This window comes from Physeter macrocephalus, chromosome 14 (genome assembly GCF_002837175.3).
Source record: "Physeter macrocephalus isolate SW-GA chromosome 14, ASM283717v5, whole genome shotgun sequence".
Taxonomy (NCBI): domain Eukaryota; kingdom Metazoa; phylum Chordata; class Mammalia; order Artiodactyla; family Physeteridae; genus Physeter; species Physeter macrocephalus.
This window is the reverse complement of record NC_041227.1, coordinates 76,786,682-76,806,083: the sequence shown is the minus strand read 5'-3', so window position 1 is coordinate 76,806,083 and position 19,402 is coordinate 76,786,682. Positions and strand designations below refer to the sequence as shown.

The 19,402-nt window shown below is 49.4% G+C and overlaps 4 protein-coding genes across 9 annotated transcripts in view; 3 read left to right on the top strand and 1 right to left on the bottom strand.

Annotated features, from left to right (window-relative positions):
* Positions 1-8,881, top strand: part of EIF2AK1 (eukaryotic translation initiation factor 2 alpha kinase 1) — a 27,416-nt gene extending 18,535 nt beyond the window's left edge. The window contains 5 exon segments of the mRNA XM_028498050.2: positions 976-1,087; positions 1,325-1,407; positions 2,473-2,706; positions 8,104-8,202; positions 8,205-8,881. Coding sequence (XP_028353851.1) covers positions 976-1,087; positions 1,325-1,407; positions 2,473-2,706; positions 8,104-8,202; positions 8,205-8,237 — 561 coding nt within the window. The 3' untranslated portion in view covers positions 8,238-8,881.
* Positions 3,338-6,288, top strand: LOC102991297 (Parkinson disease protein 7 homolog). The gene is given in 3 exon segments (XM_024120450.3): positions 3,338-3,550; positions 3,552-3,762; positions 6,107-6,288. Coding segments are annotated over 3 exon segments (570 nt in total). The 5' UTR covers positions 3,338-3,352; the 3' UTR covers positions 6,268-6,288.
* A 9-nt stretch (positions 8,882-8,890) lies between the features above and the next one.
* Positions 8,891-17,538, bottom strand: AIMP2 (aminoacyl tRNA synthetase complex interacting multifunctional protein 2). Of its 2 annotated transcripts, none has more exons than XM_007110423.2 (4): positions 17,282-17,538; positions 12,348-12,554; positions 10,225-10,456; positions 8,891-9,420 (listed from the first exon to the last, which is right to left on the bottom strand). In XM_007110423.2, exons 1-4 carry the CDS (start codon positions 17,414-17,416, stop codon positions 9,032-9,034), a joined length of 963 nt encoding a protein of 320 aa, XP_007110485.2. In that variant the 5' UTR covers positions 17,417-17,538; the 3' UTR covers positions 8,891-9,031. The 2 variants fall into 2 exon arrangements, with proteins under 2 accessions (XP_007110485.2, XP_007110486.2); XM_007110424.3 differs by having other exon boundaries at positions 17,402-17,538.
* Positions 17,539-17,676: 138 nt separating this feature from the next.
* The window catches only part of PMS2 (PMS1 homolog 2, mismatch repair system component), a 27,497-nt gene continuing 25,771 nt past the window's right edge, over positions 17,677-19,402 (top strand). For 3 of the 5 annotated variants that reach the window (XR_008619428.1, XM_024121656.3, XM_024121655.3), the window contains exon 1: positions 17,698-17,788. Coding sequence is in view for 3 of the 5 variants with exons in the window: in XM_024121656.3 (XP_023977424.1) it covers positions 17,766-17,788 (23 nt within the window). In the remaining 2 variants the exon portion in view is untranslated. Of the gene's footprint in view, positions 17,789-19,402 lie in introns of all 5 variants that reach the window. The other 2 variants (XM_024121659.2, XM_028499790.2) reach the window with 2 other exon arrangements.

Genomic DNA, 19,402 nt, shown 5'->3' with positions numbered 1-19,402 from the left:
CCCGTGAGCCATGGCCGCTGAGCCTGCGCGTCCGGAGCCTGTGCTCCGCGATGGGAGAGGCCACAACAGTGAGAGGCCCGCGTACCGCCAAAAAAAAAAAAAATAATAATAATAATAACAATGAAAATCTTTGACTTGTTGAGAGGATAGTAGTTGTTAAAACCTTCTCGGGTGGGACGTCGCTGGTGACGCAGTGGTTAAGAATCCGCCTGCCAGTGCAGGGGACACGGGTTCAAGCCCTGGTCCGGGAAGATCGCACATCTTCTCGGGTGGGACGTCGCTGGTGACGCAGTGGTTAAGAATCCGCCTGCCAGTGCAGGGGACACGGGTTCAAGCCCTGGTCCGGGAAGATCCCACATGCCACGGAGCAACTAAGCCTGTGCGCCACAGCTACTGAGCCTGCGCTCTAGAGCCCGTGAGCCACAACTACTGAGCCCACGTGCCACAACTACTGAAGCCCGCGCGCCTAGAGCCCGTGCTGCGCAACAAGAGAAGCCACCGCAATGAGAAGCCCGCGCACCGCAACGAAGAGTAGCCCCTGCTCGCCGCAACTAGAGAAGCCCGCGGGCAGCAGTGAAGACCCAACGCAGCCAAAAATAAATAAATAAAATAAATAAGTATATTAAAAAAAACCAAAAACCTTCTCGGTGACCCTGAGGTTCCGTCAGGGCTGAAGTGCGCTTGTGCACAAGCACGCTCTACATTAGTGCAATCAGCTGGGGACTTTAAGTAATGTCGATGCCCGCGTCCACCTCCAGGAAATCTGCTTTCATCCGTCTGGGGAGGGGCCTGGCCGCTGAGATTTGTTCACAGTTCCTCTGGTGATGCTAATGTGCGGCTGAGTTTGAGAACCACTGCTCTCCTTTTTAATTCTTGAGGGGCTGTTGGCTCCCTAGTTGAAAACTCTCAGCGTCCACACGTTTTCACCATTCATTCTCGAACACCGTGGAGTTGACCTGTTCTGTTTGTTTACAGCCCAGAAATATTTTTCTTCATGGCCCCAATCAGCAAGTAAAAATAGGAGACTTCGGCCTGGCCTGTGCAGACATCATACAGAACGCAGACTGGGCCAATGGAAATGGAAAGAGTAAGTTTATTTTGGTGGTGGTTTTTGTTTGTTTTTGCATTAAAAAAAGAGAGAGAGAGACATGGTTGGACACTGTCAGTATTTAAAGAGAATCATGAAGACTTAACAGCAAAGGTGAGATTTAAAAAAAAAAGCATCTATCATTTTCTTGGGAGCTGCAATGCCCTGTTCAGTCAGGGGTCTTTATGTAGACAGTGCTAACCCTGCCATGCTTAATCTCTGGCTTTTCAATTACAGGAACACCCACGCATACCTCCCGAGTGGGCACTTGCCTGTATGCTTCCCCTGAGCAGTTGGAGGGGTCCGAGTATGACGCCAAGGTAGTGTTTGTTCCCTTCCACCCTTTCAGTGGACTAGTAACAAAAAGTACAGTAAATGCAGTGGAAGGCCTGACGTCGAAGTGATTTGGAAATAGCGGAGTGTGGTAGGTTATCTCTTACATCAAACTACCCTAGTGCGAAGCCTCACTTTTCAACTGAATCTGACTTTTTTAGGCTATTTTACTATTTCCAAATCCATGGGTGTCACAAAATAATTTTTGCAATGAGCTTTCCCTTTAAGATGTCACCTTCCCCTCAGGAAGGCAGGATTCACCAAAGTCTATTTTCAGCCATTCATTCTGCTTTCAAGCGTAGGTAAATCAGTGACCCGACAAGCGTGACACTTCCTTCCCTCTGCGGTAGAATGAAGATGCGGAAAAGTTTTCATCCAGCTCGTTCCTCGAAGGAATGTTAAAAGTAAATTCTTTTCTCAAAATAACAGCCTAGTAAATTTTCTTCCTTTTGATGAATCATTCAACTTTTTAGTGATTGGGAAAGAGCTGCCAGAAAAACCATGGCAGCTCCGAAAATCCTATGTAGTAAACACCTTCCTAAAAGACTGTTTTTAGGAAAAGTGACAGGTTTCATGCAGAGTTTGCTAAAACTTCACCAAGAATGTCTAACTCTGAGCAGAGGCGGAGGTGGGACCGGGGTAGGCCGCAGGGACCCTCGGTGACCTCTCCTCTCTCTCTCAGGCTGTACCTGGCCTGGGTTTTCAAGGAGCAGTGGAGTCACTTGTATGGTAGTGACCGCTCTGGGTGGCCAGGATCACCCCTGCCCCTCGCCTGGCCCTCAGTCCTTCGTGCCCCTGGATGCCCCTTTTTGGTGTTAGAGCTGGGGATTGCAAGAGTACAGTCATCTGTCTGTAGATCACCTACAGTAGATCCAGCTGGCAGACACCTGCGTCTGTGAGGGACGAGCCAGCCCACTGTGTTCCCTCCGTTGTAGGGACTGTCAGTCATCCTTCTGTAGAAAATCCTCTCGCTTTTGAAAGGAAGGTGGGTGGGAATGGAAATGTTCCTCTGTGCATTTCACTACTCATTGACCGTTGCCCCCCTTTTTCAGTCAGATATGTATAGCCTGGGTGTTATCCTGCTGGAGCTCTTTCAGCCGTTTGGGACAGAAATGGAGCGAGCACGTGTTTTAATGGGTTTAAGAACTGGACAGATCCCCGAGTCCCTCAGTAAAAGGTGTCCCGTCCAAGCCAAGTACATCCAGCACTTAACCAGAAAGAACTCATCCCAGAGGCCGTCTGCTGTTCAGCTGCTGCAGAGTGAACTGTTCCAAAATTCTGGAAATGTATGTATGATTTTTTTTTAATACTGGGGGAAATATGAAGCTTAAAATGGAATTTGTTTAAATCGTGAATCCCGTTTCACGAAGAGCAGTTGAGCTTAGAATCAGGTTTATGGAAACCAGATATTTCAGCCCATTCTCAGAGTTGCCAGTGGCGTACTTGTCAGGTAAGCTAGATGACCACCGCCAACTGTCTACTCTGAAAATGGTCACATGGGCTCCAGTTTCGAGCCTCACCTCGCTAAGTCAAAAGGTTTTAGTTTTCCTTTCTAACTATGGTATATGGCCTTTTATGAATTATTACAAAGTATCTACTAGCAGAAAGGCACACACACCAAAGGATGTAGGACAGCACTGATTCTCAGGGGAGCTGGAGCATCTGTGGCCGAGACCGCCTCACCCAACCTGAGATCCCAGCATCCCAGCGTGGAGTCTGGTTTTCTGTCCTGTGAGGAGGTCCTGCTCCAGGCAGCCCATCCCCTTCCTCCTTCCTGACATGTCGTTTCAGTGCCAGGTATAAACAGAAGCTTTCTAAGGCTTAAAAAAGCGTGATCCGGAGGGTAGAGGTGCCGCCGGAACAGGCCGATTCTCCACGTCCCTGGGAAGAGAGGCGGGGTTCGGTTACATCTTTAAAAAACCCAACATCAGGATGGCTTCAGAGAGAGCTCTGGTCATCCTGGCTACGGGAGCAGAGGAGGTGGAGACGGTCATCCCTGTTGATGTCACGAGACGAGCTGGAATTAAGGTCACCATTGCAGGTCTGGCTGGAAAAGACCCGGTACAGTGTAGCCGAGATGTTGTCATTTGTCCTGATGCCAGTCTAGAAGATGCAAAAAAAGAGGGACCTTAACGAGGTGGTGGTTATGCCAGGAGGTGGTCTGGGCGCACAGAATTTATCCCAGTCCTCAGCTGTGAAGGAGATACCGAAGGAACAAGAAAAGAGGAAGGGCCTCATCGCCGCAATCTGTGCGGGACCTACGGCTCTGCTGGCTCATGAAATAGGTTTTGGAAGCAAAGTTACAACACACCCACCTGCTAAAGACAAAATGGTGGACGGAAGTCATTACAGCTACTCAGAGAACCGTGTGGAAAGGGACGGCCTGACCCCCACCAGCCGGGGGCCGGGAAGCAGCTTCGAGTTTGCTCTGGCGATTGTCGAGGCGCTGGCCGGCAAGGAGGTGGCCGAACAAGTCAGGGCCCCGCTGGTTCTTAAAAGATTAGAGCAGAGAGGTTTGAGGATGGGTAATCCATCCTCACCGTGTTCGCTTTAAACAAAAGAAGGGGATTCCTGTGCAGAGACGCCGTCATCACCATCCCCCCTCAAGTGTGGCTGTGACGGGACAGCTGCACAGAGATTCCTCAACCTGCACTTGTGTCCCCACATTTCTGAACCTTGATTGCAGAATAAATGGGGCATTTAGCACTTGATTCAAAGATAATTCACAGGTTCTCTAGTGCTTTGCTACTCAAAGTGGGTCCTCTGACCAGCGGCATCAGCCTTCCCTGGGAGCTTGTCAGAAGCACAGGCTCCGGGGCTCCACCCCAGACCCGCACTGTAGCAAGATCTCCGAGTAACTGATAACACAGCGTGTGAGCTGCACTGTGGCTGCGCCGCTTCCAGAGTGCGGTCTCCAGACCAGCGGCGTGCAATCACCGTGGGCTCGACAGAGTGCTTGGACCCCCCTCCCCTCCCCCGCCGACCTGTTAAAAGAGACATCTGGGGGAGAAGGGGCTGCTCTCTGCGCTTCCACAAGCCCTTGAAGCGGTTCTGATGCACATGGGCTGGGGAGCCACTTGCAGCTGGTTAGTTGATTTGTCTTTGGTTTAAGGCTTATTTGTTTTCAAGTAAAACAGTGAATGTTAGTAGATTGAACGGTACACAGGTAGGTGTAGTGCTTTTCTCTCAGTCTCTGAAAATAGCAGATGTGGTTGTTAAATTGATATCCTTGTATGGAGAGAATTTTCTAACTCCCTGTGAAGCTAGAGTAGAGACCGTAGTTATTTGTTGTTAATGGTAGGGATTTCTCCTTCTTGTAAAATTGTTTATAAAGTAACCTATGCATACCTGTACAGATAAATTTGCATAGACAGGTGGCCCTCACTTTGCACTTTGTGTAGCGCAGGGCTGTGAAAATGACCACGCAGAGCTCACAGCATACAAAAGGAGCTTAATAATCAGGGGGAAGAGTTACAGTTGTTCCATGACCTTTAAAAATGTTTGTCAGAACATTAAAACTCTCTTATTATCGGTTACAGATGTACGCGGAAATGAAAAAAATGATAAAACTATAATTGAGAATGAAAGTGTTTCGAGAGTAGTTTGAAGAGTGCCCACCTCCGTCTTCTTGTCCTGTAACTTAGGGAGAGCGTGTGTGTGCATTACCTCGGTAGTCTGTATCACAGGTAGTTTCTACCTTCAACACCGGTTCACCCTCATCCCCCTTTTCCTCCAGTATTTTGTAGGGAAGGAAAAATAATTTTCCCTCTACCCTTCTGAGTTCTCAGTTGAGACCCCTGGAAAAAAAAAAAAACAGATTGACCAGAGAAAAACAAGTTTATTCATGTATACATGGGAGATACCCAGGGAAAAATGAGTAACTCCCTGAGATGGTTTAGAATTCTGGCTTAAATACCATCTTAACAGAGAAAGGGGACAGGGAGGTAGGCCTCTCAGGGGAGCGTAATTGGCTTTTAGGAAAGATGAAGGGACCCTTCGAAGAGTAGATGGGAGGAATGATAGTTTGTGACAAAGTTTGTCTGGGTGTGGTGTCAACTTCTAGTTTTCTCTCCTGGTTGATGAGACTCCCGGGAGGGGATTTATGAGTTCCTTCTGGATGATCTGTCTTTAGGCAGGAAAGGAGATTCAGAGGAAGCCACTCCCTCTCCCTGCCTGTGCTGTCTTTCAAGTGCTTTTAGCTCAAAATAATCAGTATACCAAAGCAGCCTATTTTGGGGTGGCATTTCCTGAACTCCTGGCGTCATACTTTAGGGTGCGTATTCTCTACCCTTCATTTCACAGAATTGACACTTGCGTGTGTTGTGGAATAGAAACGTGAATGCTTAGCATTCACTCCGGCATCCCCCTCACACATACGAGGTCTTTTGCAGCTGCGTTAAAGTCACACGTGTTCACACGCTTCATTTCAGCAGTGGTTAGCTTCTCCTGCTCTTTGCTGTGCATGGCGGCCTCAGTATCTTCCCGCTATGCTTCGAGAGCTCGGAGTGCCTGAGGGTTGCGAGTGACTGGCTACCTCGTTGTCGTCCTGGGGGTGTTTGCTTGTTCTTGTTTTAAGTTTCATGAGACCAGTGGTAGTGCTGTAAGGGAATGGGACTGCTCAGTGGCGTTCCTTGCTGTCCAGCATAGCCCATTGCGACGTAACCCTTTTTTGTTTTTATTTTGAAGGTCATTACAGCTACTCAGAGAACCGTGTGGAAAGGGATGGCCTGATCCTCACCAGCCGGGGGCCGGGAACCAGCTTTGAGTTTGCTCTGGCGATCGTCGAGGCGCTGGCCGGCAAGGAGGTGGCCGAACAAGTCAGGGCCCCGCTGGTTCTTAAAGATTAGAGCAGAGAGGTTTGAGGATGGGTAATCCATCCTCACCGTGTTCGCTTTAAACAAAAGAAGGGGATTCCTGTGCAGAGACGCCGTCATCACCATCCCCCCTCAAGTGTGGCTGTGACGGGACAGCTGCACAGAGATTCCTCAACCTGCACTTGTGTCCCCACATTTCTGAACCTTGATTGCAGAATAAATGGGGCATTTAGCACTTGATTCAAAGATAATTCACAGGTTCTCTAGTGCTTTGCTACTCAAAGTGGGTCCTCTGACCAGCGGCATCAGCCTTCCCTGGGAGCTTGTCAGAAGCACAGGCTCCGGGGCTCCACCCCAGACCCGCACTGTAGCAAGATCTCCGAGTAACTGATAACACAGCGTGTGAGCTGCACTGTGGCTGCGCCGCTTCCAGAGTGCGGTCTCCAGACCAGCGGCGTGCAATCACCGTGGGCTCGACAGAGTGCTTGGACCCCCCTCCCCTCCCCCGCCGACCTGTTAAAAGAGACATCTGGGGGAGAAGGGGCTGCTCTCTGCGCTTCCACAAGCCCTCGAAGCGGTTCTGATGCACATGGGCTGGGGAGCCACTTGCAGCTGGTTAGTTGATTTGTCTTTGGTTTAAGGCTTATTTGTTTTCAAGTAAAACAGTGAATGTTAGTAGATTGAACGGTACACAGGTAGGTGTAGTGCTTTTCTCTCAGTCTCTGAAAATAGCAGATGTGGTTGTTAAATTGATATCCTTGTATGGAGAGAATTTTCTAACTCCCTGTGAAGCTAGAGTAGAGACCGTAGTTATTTGTTGTTAATGGTAGGGATTTCTCCTTCTTGTAAAATTGTTTATAAAGTAACCTATGCATACCTGTACAGATAAATTTGCATAGACAGGTGGCCCTCACTTTGCACTTTGTGTAGCGCAGGGCTGTGAAAATGACCACGCAGAGCTCACAGCATACAAAAGGAGCTTAATAATCAGGGGGAAGAGTTACAGTTGTTCCATGACCTTTAAAAATGTTTGTCAGAACATTAAAACTCTCTTATTATCGGTTACAGATGTACGCGGAAATGAAAAAAATGATAAAACTATAATTGAGAATGAAAGTGTTTCGAGAGTAGTTTGAAGAGTGCCCACCTCCGTCTTGTCCTGTAACTTAGGACGCGGAGTGAAGCATCTTTTCTTTGCCTTGGTGACTTGTCATACTCCTTGCTAAGTTTGGATCAGTTTCTGGCATTTTATCTTTGGCACTTTTGATGTTCTGACCTGCCTCCAAGAGTTCTTTTAATGTGAAGTTTTCTTGGGGACATCTTCATCCTTTTCCTGTTCACGTTGATAAGCTGTCTTCACTCAGTGCGTCTGATGGTGGCGGGATCGGCATTCCCACGACCAGCTGTTTCGTCTGTAACACCGTGCGTTTGATATTCACTTCTAGCATCCTCGCTTTTCATTACTTTGCTGTACTTTCATCTTTGTCGGCCAGTTCCCTCTTTCAGAAATGTCACGTGGGTTTATCACTGGGAGACAGGACAGGAGGCAGCACATCTCCGCACACCGCCTGTGCGTGAACCGAGCAACGGGTGCGCGGTGACCAACCGCCAGAGCCGCTGGAAGAAGTGATGATTGTTCCCGATTATGACATGTATGGCGGGTCACAGTGGTTTGTGGACTGAAGCGCTAAGGCAGTTAGTCACTGTACCTTGGTAACTGACACTTGACCCACGTTGCTGGGTGACGCGTAATAAGCTGTGAGAACCGGAATCCACGCATATTGCAACTGTGCAAAGAGAGGCAGGCCTGTGTATTTAAAAGTAAAGGAAGAAGCCGTTGTAACGGAGCTTAAAATTTTCTCTTTACAGGTTAATCTCACCCTACAGATGAAGATACTAGAGCAAGAAAAAGAAATTGAAGAACTAAAGAAGCAGCTAAGTCTCCTCTCTCAAGACAAAGGGGTTAAGAGGGTGACATGAAAGATGGGGGTGTGCCCGTCTAGCCTCAATAGGCTCTGTAAATATGAGAGTGGACTTTTTAAGCTAAATAGTCAACTGGAATGTAAATTTTCAGTCTTTATTAGGGTATGGCTGGTATAACTCTAATTGTATTTAGTAAGCCTGTATAAGACTTACTAAAGTGAGGTTGTGAAAGTACCTTTTAAGGCTGGCATTTTGAACCTGAGACCGCTTGAAACGAAACCTGTTCTGTTCTTGCCTTTCTCCTACCCCACACGCTCCTTTTCCTGGACTTCTCACTTTAACATTACCATCCGTGCAGTCTCTGAAAGTGTAGGCCTCATCCTCAGCTGTTCTCTCTCTTTTGAACTCTGCCTGTTGACCACCAAGTCCTCCTCTAGGTTCTACTGCAGAGACCTCAGTGTGCTCTGGACCCGTCGCTGCCCAAGCCCAGGCCCGCGCACCAGCTGCACCGTTCCAGGTTGACAGCTGCTGGCCTTCCTTCCCTCCACACCGCGCTGTCCCCACGGGCTCCCTCCTTCCTCACAGACTTGCTTCCCCCCAAGTCTACATTCCTCGAAGGCGGCGATATGATACGTTCATATTTGTACCCCAGTGTGCCTGCCACGTAGCTGGCAATTGTCACGGTATATTGCATACAGTGTTGCTGGATTCTAAATAAAATGAAAACCACAAATTAACTATATGATGCATTTATTGATATTTAACCACTGGCCTAGATAAAGACTTTGATTTTAGTACAAGTCCCTTTACCAATAATAGGCACAAAACAGCACCATCCTTAAAATTTAAACCCTTTAAAATCAGTGTCTGAGGTTCACTGAAGGAGCTTGAGGGCCGTGTGAAAAGGGGCCAGGTTTTCACAGGCCCTCATCCACTTCTGCACGTTGGCTGGCGCTGTCCCACCGCAGCCCCCTGTCTGCTGGAGAACGGACCACAGCACGACATCCGCCACCGTGAGTTCATTCCCAACGAGCCAGGGGCTCTTCCCAAGAGCAGAGTTCATGGAGCGGAACACAGCGGCTTTTTCTTTACTGCTTCCCTCTTTTAGCTGAAAAATAGCTATATCTACCCAGCTATCTATGAGGGTTAAATTCACAGCATCCTGCTTCTGGCCAAAGAGAGAGAACAGGAAGCGCGCAATGTTCCCTTCTCCTTCGATGGGACACATCGCTTGGACGCTGAACTTCATCTGAGTCTTCGGCACTGAAAAGAAATAAGCACTCCATGAAATGTCAACAAGAGCAGCACGGCCGGAGGAAGTGCTTGTAGAGCGTGGCAAGGACAGTCCCTGGTAGTCACGAACCGGTGGCGAGGGAAAGTATATTTTCAAGAAAATCGCAGTTTTAGTCGGTCTCCAAAAGGTTAGTAATACTCAAGAAAGTTTAAACTGCAGGTTTAAACAGTGCAAACTGTAAGTTATAAAGTAACCATTTCTGGTATTTGATGACGACAGTTTTCAAGCTAGAAGGGACCTCAGACCATCTCTTCCAACCCCTGTGCCGAAGGATCTGGGCGTGAGGCCTGCAGACCAGGGGTCCCGTCTCCCAGGCCGGGACCTCCTGCTGCCCTCACCCGGGCTCTCAACGTGTGGCTGAGGGCAGTAAGGCCTCGATGGACGGACATGAACTCAGTTCCCTCTGTAGGAACTTCACCGGGAGAAGCGCACACACCAGCGAGATAATGAATAAGTGACATCCTGCCACCCTTTAATGGATGATGTCCCCATAATGATAGGGTTTGGAATGTGAGGGCAAGACGGCTGTGACAGCCGTGACTCCCCTGCCCTGGCTGGTTAGACAGGATTCCCTCGGAGACCGCTCTCAGTTGAGACCTTCGCCTTCCCGGAGGAAGGAGAGCATCTTTGGGCCAAGGTGCACCTGCCCCTCTTGCGGAACCCCCCACAAGCTCTCTAGACTTCGACGGCAAGCAGCCGAGGAGTCTGCACAGCTGCAGACTGCCCCTTTCCCACCCCCCACTGCCTCCTAGTCACCCAGCCCCTCCGCTTACCGTCCTTCCAAATCAGAGTAAAACCCAGCTGGTACTCGTGACGGGGCCGCTGCCTCGTCTGCTCGCCGAAGCACCTGAGGAGGTTGGCCGGCACGCTCTTGACCGCTGAGTGCGTGTGAACGGTGGACAGGACCTTGTAGTGGTCACAGAGCAGCCGGTGCAGCACAAGCAGGGAGAGGGGTGGCGAGGCGGGGTTGGCGTTGATCACGATGTCCTTCAGCGCCCCGTAATCCTGGGGAGCAGACCCCAACAGAGCAGATGTGACACCAGCAGCAACCTGAGTGCCGACACGGTACCAGCTGCTGTGCTTAGAACCCCACCAGGCTTCTCGAAAGAATCGTCACCTCCCGGGAAGAAGGAACTAATGTCACCCCACCTGCAGCCAAGGATGCGAGTGCGGGGGATGGAAGGAAGCTACCGAGGGGGCTCGGCTCGGTAGGAAGCAGGGGACAGCAGCCGACTCCACCCCTCCACCCCTGCAGTGCTGCTCCCAGTAAATAAAAGGTGACTCTACTCAAATTAGTACAACATGTTAGGACTGACACCTCTATTTGTCCCTAAGTTAAAAAAAAAAAAAAAATCACACGTGTAATTACTCCATTTACTAAATCTTTCTAATGCCCGACAGGATATAGTTTCTACAGCAGTTTGTTTGAGTCACGTGTCAATGAAGAAGGCCTTGGAAAAGGGTCGTCGCTCAGGGAGATTTTATTTCTAATGCCCGACAGGATATAGTTTCTACAGCAGTTTGTTTGAGTCACGTGTCAATGAAGAAGGCCTTGGAAAAGGGTCTTCGCTCAGGGAGATTTTATTTTCCTGCATCGGCAGGCGGACGCGCAACCACTGCGCCACCAGGGAGGCCCCGCTCAGGGAGATTTTAAAACACTAGGTGTGAATTAAAGTGCCAGAACACACTGCCTTTTTATTTTATTTTGTTTTTAAAATTTATTTTATTGAAGTATAGTTGATTTGCAACACGCACTGCCTTTAGACGTGGACTATCTTATTTCTGTACATCCGCTCTTCATAACTAATGAACTCATGTGATACAACAGTGGCCAAACTCTGTGGCTTGCTGTCCACAGCTGGCCACAATCTGGCCTCTGGTCTTGCGACTCCTGACCGGTGTCCCTCATGTGGCCCTATGCTGGATGCTCTGCGTTTCTCCGAACATATCGTGTTACTTGATGCCGTGCCTTCTGCGGTACCAAGACTTCTCTGAAGCACCGTGTGCTCTCGGAGGCCCCCCGGCATGCTGGGAACACCCGGCACAGCTGTCTCACCGACTCATCGCCTATGCAGACTGGCTCCCTGGGGGACTGGCTGAGCGGGGTCTCACGGGCCCCCGGTGCATGCAAACACGAACTGGGGGATGAAGGGATACACGAGCGCAGAGGGACGGACGTTACCAAAAACAGCTCTGGGGGAGACGTGGCAACGCTGCCTCCGCTTGTTAGGTCTTTAAGCAGGGCCGTTTTCTATCACCAATTCTAGGGGAGGGTGCTAGCGGGGATTCTCGGGACGAACCCTCTCGCGCCCACTGGTAACAAGATATTCTTTCTCTGCGTATCAGATTGTCCTGTAAATCAGCTGAAGCCCGTAGACTGACATTAAACGTGGCTGATGCAGCTGAATTTTAACACAACAAGCTGAATTTAAGCCCAATCTGTCTGAGGTGGGAGACTGTGACTGGCTTTTAGCAACAAACTGCAAAAAGATCGGTGGGAATTTTGCGCCTGGACGGCCAAGGCTCTGACATTCAGGCCACTCTCAGAGAGTCAGGGTTGACTCGGCTGAACCTCAGAGAAGCACTGAGTGAACGACCATTTCTCCAGGGCTCGGAGTCTGCCGGGAGCTGCCGGGGGTGGCAGGGAGCAGGGACTCCTGACTCCCCCCCGTTCTCCACCGGGTCTGAGAAATCCAGAAGCTGCATTAGAGCCTGCCTGGCTTCACTCAAAGCTCATGAATCTGTTCTGTGCAAAGGCTCAATCAGAGGAGGAATGTGCTTTTTGCACCACCCTTTGGAAACTCGAAAACCAAGGCTTTAATCACGCCGGCGCAATTTTCCAGCACTAATATCCACCTAACGCACTGATGTCCTTTAGCTTTCTAGATGCACTTACCTTTCCAAGCACGGAATTTAAGTCCAATGCGCTGGTCGATAAAGCAGCGGGCTCGTCAGCTTGGATTATGTTGGTTACATCCAAGTCCGCGTCTGGTGTCTGAATCATCTTGGAGAGACCATCAACCGCAGCTTTCAATTCATACAGACGTTTTAAAATATCATCTTGGCGGGACTCAAGAGCTTGAAGAGATGGGTCCGACTCTCCCTAAACAGACCAACATCAAAACGTTCACTTCCTCTCACGTCAAAGCAGTCTGTTTGATCACTTGTCTTCCACTGAGTTCGAACCCCCCACCTTTCAGAAGACATTAAAATGAGGTAGCAGAATCATCTCATTTGCCCCAGTCCAATAGGTCCTGCAAATCAATCCCCAAATGCTATAAAACACATAATGTTGGGCCTGAAAGCCACTTTGAACATTGGAGGACTCCTATTTCAGGTGATTTAGTCTTGAAGAACAGAGAAGGAGAGAAAACGAACACAAATTGTTCTTTCTATCAAACTAGTTCAAAATACTTTGCATAAATGAATAGCAAAAGATTGGGGGTGGCGATGAGGATGTAATCAATCATTTATACTAATCGAAGGGAAAAAGGGAGCACACACAGGTTAAAAAAAAAGTGTCCTTAGGCTTAGAAGTACGTCCAGCGGGGTCAAATGATCCGTTCCCCAAATCATTTCCTAGGCAATACTGGCACTCCCATTATCTTAGAATCATCTAGAACTTTTTCACTGCTGAAATGTATTACTTCATAAAGAGGGAATATTCGCATCCTTCGTTCACTGAATCTTTGCATCTTTCTTGCCTGGTACAGTGGACTAGCACACCATAAGTAACTAATAATATTGGGTTGGTGAAAAAGGTTGTCTGGGTTTTTCCATAACGGAACTTTTTGGCCAACCCAATATTTGCTGAGAAAGAAATCTCCAATCTCTACCGACTTACTTTTATTTATTTATTTATTTAATTTATTTTTGGCTGCGTTGGGTCTTCGTTGCTGTGCATGGGCTTTCTCTAGTTGCGGCGAGTGGGGGCTACTCCTCGCCATGGTACACGGGCTTCTCACTGTGGTGGCTTCTCTTATTGTGGAGCAAGGGCTCCAGGTGTGTGGGCTTCAGTAGTTGTGGCACACAGGCTCAGCAGTTGTGGCACACAGGCCTAGCTGCTCTGCGGCATGTGGGATCTTCCCGGACCAGGGCTCGAACCCGTGTCCCCTGCATTGGCAGGTGGATTCTTAACCACTGTGCCACCAGGGAAGTCCCTACCAACTTACTTTAAAAAGCAATAACAAGAAACCTTCCAGCAGTCACACTGTGCAACCTATTTTCAGATTCACAAGCTCTCACAAAAGATAATCCATTTGAGTCAAGAGAACAAAGAACAGGTTAAGCATGAGTAGGGTGCTCATGACTAGACAAAAGGGTCAACAGGCAATGACCTTGAGTTTATTATAAACATGTACTCGTGGCCTTCCCTGGTGGCGCAGTGGTTAAGAATCTGCCTGCCCATGCAGGGGACACGGGTTCGAGCCCTGGTCCGGGGAGGTCCCACGTGCTGTGGAGCAACTAAGCCCGTGCGCCACAACTACTGAGCCTGCGCTCTAGAGCCCGCGAGCCACAACTACTGAGCCCGCGTGCCACAACTACTGAAGCCCGTGTGCTCTAGGGCCTGTGCCCTGCAAGAAGAGAAGCCACCGCGATGAGAAGCCCGCGCACCGCAACGAAGAGTAGCCCCCGCTCGCTGCAACTAGAGAAAGCCCGCGTGTAGCAATGAAGACCCAACGCAGCCAAAAATAAAGAAAAAATTAATTGTAAAAAATAATAAAAAATAAACATGCACTCATGATATGATGTGAGGGTTGGAAGAGGGCCCGCTCACATTTCTATGCTGGTGAGTTTAAGGAACATTTTGTTTCTCCCCTTGTCACTCACAACACTGCCCTCTTCATGCCACAACTACTGAGCCTGCGCTCTAGAGCCCGCGAGCCACAACTACTGAGCCCGCGTGCCACAACTACTGAAGCCCGTGTGCTCTAGGGCCTGTGCTCTGCAAGAAGAGAAGCCACCGCGATGAGAAGCCCGCGCACCGCAACGAAGAGTAGCCCCCGCCCGCTGCAACTAGAGAAAGCCCGCGTGTAGCAACGAAGACCCAACGCAGCCAAAAATAAATAAAAAATTTATTGTAAAAAATAATAAAAAGTAAACATGCACTCATGATATTATGTGAGGGTTGGAAGAGGGCCCGCTCACATTTGTATGCTGGTGAGTTTAAGGAACATTTTGTTTCTCCCCTTGTCACTCACAACACTGCCCTCTTCACAGAGCCAATTCAAAACCAGCTGTTGTCAGTTTTCTGGAATCCAGTGACTTGTAAGTGTGCCTCCACGGTCAATACCTGAGGCCAAGACACCATTTTTCACCTGGCCTACTTCCACTGGTCACCTTGCATCCATTCTGGTCCACTCCTCCACCCCACCCATCCCTACGATGGCAGCCAGAAATCAAAACAACCTCTTAGGCTAAAAAGCCTAAGATAAATAGCTGGATAAATAGCTTGTATGAATGGTTCTCTGGTCACCTCCTCTCCCATCATTCTCCCCATTGCTCTGGGCTCTGGCCACGCTGTTCTTTGGATCCTAAAACACACAGGCCCCCACCTGCCACAGGGCTTTTCCTCATCAGGTTCCCTCTGTCTGCAACACCCCTCCCCCTTCTCTCAGCTGGTTAATGCCGATTTACCCTAGAGCTGGATCTCCACGATCTCAGCTCCCCTCACCTGCTGCTCTTGTTTAAGATCAAACAGCAGAGAAATGCAAGATGACTAGCATCTGGGTGGGAGAAAGAAGGACAGAGTTCAGTGCGCCAATTAAATAATGCGGTACTGACTGGAAATAAGTGTGCAAAATGGGTGACTGGTAAGGCTACCACCTGTGTGATATCCTCATGTTACTCAATAGCAGTCCTCCTGAGTAATACTTCCAATCTTTTAATCCAGACCGTATGTGTGCATTCTTTGTGTACAACTTTGCTCATTGCTACAAATGGCAGTCGGGTCCCTGCCCAAACAGTGGCGAAGCACCTACTGTATTCAAAACCCGTCAACACTCACTGAAGACTGAACCCAGTACTGCGTGTGGAACGTGGCCTGTGATAAGAGCCCAGCATAGCTCGATCTGAGGAACGCAAGATGCTCGAGTTCTGCTTTACCTACCACATCTTCTAATGCTGGCCTGTTGTTTTCCTCGTTCAGGAGAGACTGTGACTTGGCATGTTGTGTTTAACCATTTGTGTTATTTTACATGGATTTAGAAGCATTTTACTCTTTGTGTTGCTCTCATTTCTCCTGGAGATGCTAGATTTCTAATGATCTATCCACATTGTTACCGTCTGCTAAGTTATCATCTTCTAAGTTGCAAGTTCACAGTTAAATGCCCAAAGGAAGTTAGGCAGCAGACTTAAAAAAAAAAAGGGGGGGGGGACTTGGGTCTCAAAAGAGATGTTATGCTCCCCACTCTGGGGTTTTCTTTTTGATTCCATGGGACTGTCCAGCTGAGGGGCACCAGACCAAGCCTGCATGGGAATCTCCAAGTGAAGAGATACTGGACCATGCCTGCGTTTTTGCCTTAGCTCTACAGTGAGACGACAGTTGTGTTATTTGGTTTCAAACTAAACTAACCACCGCCCTTCCAATCGAGGCAGAAAGGTCTTAAGACAAAGGATGACAGGGGAAACAAGCCACGAACGTTATCTATTCACTCATCTTGAGTCAGAGTGGACAGAAAGTCTCTCCAGCTGGAAACTTAAAATGTGTATTTGCAATTAACAAAAAAAGTCAAAGTTGAGCAGGTACTTTACAAAAGAGGTGAAATCAAAATGCCCAACATGAAAAGGGGCTCGACCGATTTAGCGGTCTCGGAGATCTGAACTAAATTACATTAGGATGCCGCTGTACACCCACCAGCTTTGGGGAGGATGCCAGCATCAGAAATTCGTATACACTGCGGGTGAGAGCATAAACCGGGATGACCGCTTTGGAAAGCAATCTAATCCAATTGAAGACAGACCAGCCCACTGAGCCAGCGATCCCATCCCTTAGTATATACCCTTTGCCTGTTCGTGTACAAGAATATTCTGCAGAATAATTCATAACAGCCTAAAATGCAAAACCAGCCGACGCCCGTGAGTAGCGGGATGGATAAAGCCGTGGGGGCGCAGTCAAGCCAAGGAGCAGCAGACCGCAGAGGACGAACGCTTCGCTTTCTCATGGCGGCAAAGGGATTCTTCAAATCATATCTAGAAGAGGCAGCCAGACATTGCAGGGCACACGCTGCATGCTTCCACTTACACCAAGACTACATGGTTTAGGGATGCATACTCAGGTGACAAAATAAAAGAGAAAAGCAGGACGTAATGACCGCGGAAGTTGGGAACTTTGGGGGTAGTTTTAAGTGGGGCGCTGACAACGTGTTAACTCGAGTGGTGGTGACACTGGGATTCGCTTTATAATTCCTCAAAACGAGCATTTACGTTCTATTCGCTTTTTTGAGGGTAAAATTTCGTCATATAAAAGTTTAAGTAGTCATAAGCGAAAAAAAGATACCAGATGGATAGCTATTTTAATAGATAAGAGTTACGGTCGTTCGGAGGCCGGCGGGCGCGTGAGGCTGGAGTGGGGTGGGCGATCGGGTCTGGTCCCCACGGTTTGTTCGCGACAGTTCGGGTCCCAAGGTCCGGGCCTGGAAGGACCCCTGCCCGTAGTCCTCCAACTGAGGGCCAGGGCGGCAGCGCGTGCGCACTGAACAAGAAGGCAGCGGGGCGGGGCCGCGGTGGAGCCAGGGCGCCTGAGCACTGGACAGGCGGGCGGTGGGACTAGAGCCTTGGCGCCGGGCACTGGGCTGATGCGGGGCCGGGGCAAGGGCCGCGCGCTCCTACCTGCACGTGGCTCGCTGCTGGCGCGGGGCTGCCGATCCTACCGTGCACGTTGGGGAGCCGGTACATGCAGGTGGGAAGCTCTACACGGAGAGATCCACTGCCCTCGTGATAGGGCTTTACCTGGTACATCGGCATTGTGGAACCCAAGGGAGGGAAGGTGGCGGGTGAGAGACACGAACGCTCAGAAACTGTCCAAGTCCACTACAGGATGCAGCCACCTCCTTTCCGACCCGGAGGCTGGCGTCCGGGAAAGCGCAGCTCCTGTGCTCTAATTGGCCCCTGCTCATTCGACGTCATGGACTCGACCTTTGACACAACCAATCAGCCAGAAGGAGAGGTGGGAAGCGTTCGTAGCCTTATCCGGAAGTGGCGGGACACAGTGTCGGAAGCAGCCAATGGGCGGCAGGGTGGCGGGATTCCCTCCCCCCACGCCGTGGGAGCAGTGGCGCAAACTGTTCCGATTCCCGGGTCAGGTTCTGCATCCATGGAGCGAGCCGACGGGCCGAGGTGAGCCGAGCTTGCAGCCTCTACTTGCGGTCGCCCTGTCTAAGGCCCACAGCGTTCCGGACCCCTGCGGGGAAAGTGACCGCGGCGCTGGGCGAGCCGGCCGCACGGAGGCCCCAGGCCAGGCTCCTCGGCGCTCCCCCTACCCACTGCCCTGTGGGTGCACTTTGAGGTCGGGGTCCGCGGGGGATTCGGCCCGCTGCCCGGACGCCGCCATGCATCTGTGGACCTGAAGCCGGAGCTTGAAATCCCAGTAGACGGAATTAATTTCCTTTTTACCTGGTTGCTCTCTTTTCTTTTTTAAAATTGAGGGTTGTTTTCGGGGAGGCTTTAAGGCACATACTAATTTGCGGCGGACAGTTTTAAAAAACGCATTGCCTCTGTTATCTCGAGTATGCGATTACCGGCAGCTACACCGAATTAGGGGTAGCGAATCTTCGGGTAGCACTGTTGCACTGTGTCAGATTCCTGAATCCAGATTCATAGTCTGTGTTTAAATGTTTTATCTCCACCCCTCCAAATAAATAGCAGGAATGGACCTGTAGCCTATGGTGTCTTGCCAAATCAACAAATTTTTTAGAGATAGTTTATTCCATTTTAAGTGGTGTCATCTGCACTTTTTCCATTTAAGACAAGTTTGAGTGGAATTCTTTGCAAGGTCGAATAAGAGTAAAGATGTTTGTTCTTTTTTTTTTTTTTTAAACAAGGGTTTACCTGCACTTTTTCCATTTAAGACAAGTTTGAGTGGAATTCTTTGCAAGGTCGAATAAGAGTAAAGATGTTTGTTCTTTTTTTTTTTTTTAAACAAGGGTTTACCGAGGGTCTATCATGTGTTATATGTAGTGGGAAATACCCAAAGATTTCCCTCCCAGGGATGCTCCTGTGTTCAGTTACACTCAAGTTATCAATAAAACCGTTTACTAGAAATTGCTAAATTAGTGAACATGTAGACGAGAGGTAGTTTGCCAGGCAGAGGAGGAGAAGGCTACACACCTGTATGGGCAAGATGCAGTGTCTAAAAGAGCTTGTGATATTCAGGAAACAGTTGTTCGCTGTGACCAGAATGTCGGGGAATTGGCGATGAGAGGATTGGAGAGAGAGAGAAAATAAGGTAGATTGGGGTCCAATTGTGACTAGATTTGAAATTTCATATAGCAGACAGTGGGATGCTAGTAAGTTTTTTTCTTTTTTAAATAATTATTTTTTGGCTGCGTTGGGTCTTCATTGCTGTGTGCGGGCTTCTCATTGCTGTGGCTTTTCTTGTGGAGCAGGGGCTCTAGGCGTGGTGGCTTCAGTAGTTGCAGCACGTGGGCTCAGGAGTTGTGGCTTGTGGGCTCTAGAGCGCAGGCTCAGTAGTTGTGGTGCACGGGCTTAGTTGCTCCGCAGCATGTGGGATCTTCCTGGACCAGGGCTCGAACCCGTGTCTCCTGCATTGGCAGGTGGATTCTTAACCACCACGCCACAAGGGAAGTCTGCTATTAAGTTTTTCTTTTTTTTTTTTTTTTTTTTTTTTTTTGCTTTACGCGGGCCTCTCACCGTTGTGGCCTCTCCCGTTGCGGAGCACAGGCTCCGGACGCGCAGGCTCAGCGGCCGTGGCTCACGGGCTCAGCCGCTCCA

Bases quoted from the DNA above. Each gene is read 5' to 3' on its own strand.
- AIMP2 (XM_007110423.2), bottom strand. From the start codon at position 17,416: ATGCCGATGTACCAGGTAAAGCCCTATCACGAGGGCAGTGGATCTCTC. The intron at 10,457-12,347 runs GTAAGTGCATCT...TCTGCTCCCCAG, and splicing joins TAAATTCCGTGCTTGGAAAG to GATTACGGGGCGCTGAAGGA. The intron at 9,421-10,224 runs GTAAGCGGAGGG...ATTTCTTTTCAG, and splicing joins TACTCTGATTTGGAAGGACG to TGCCGAAGACTCAGATGAAG.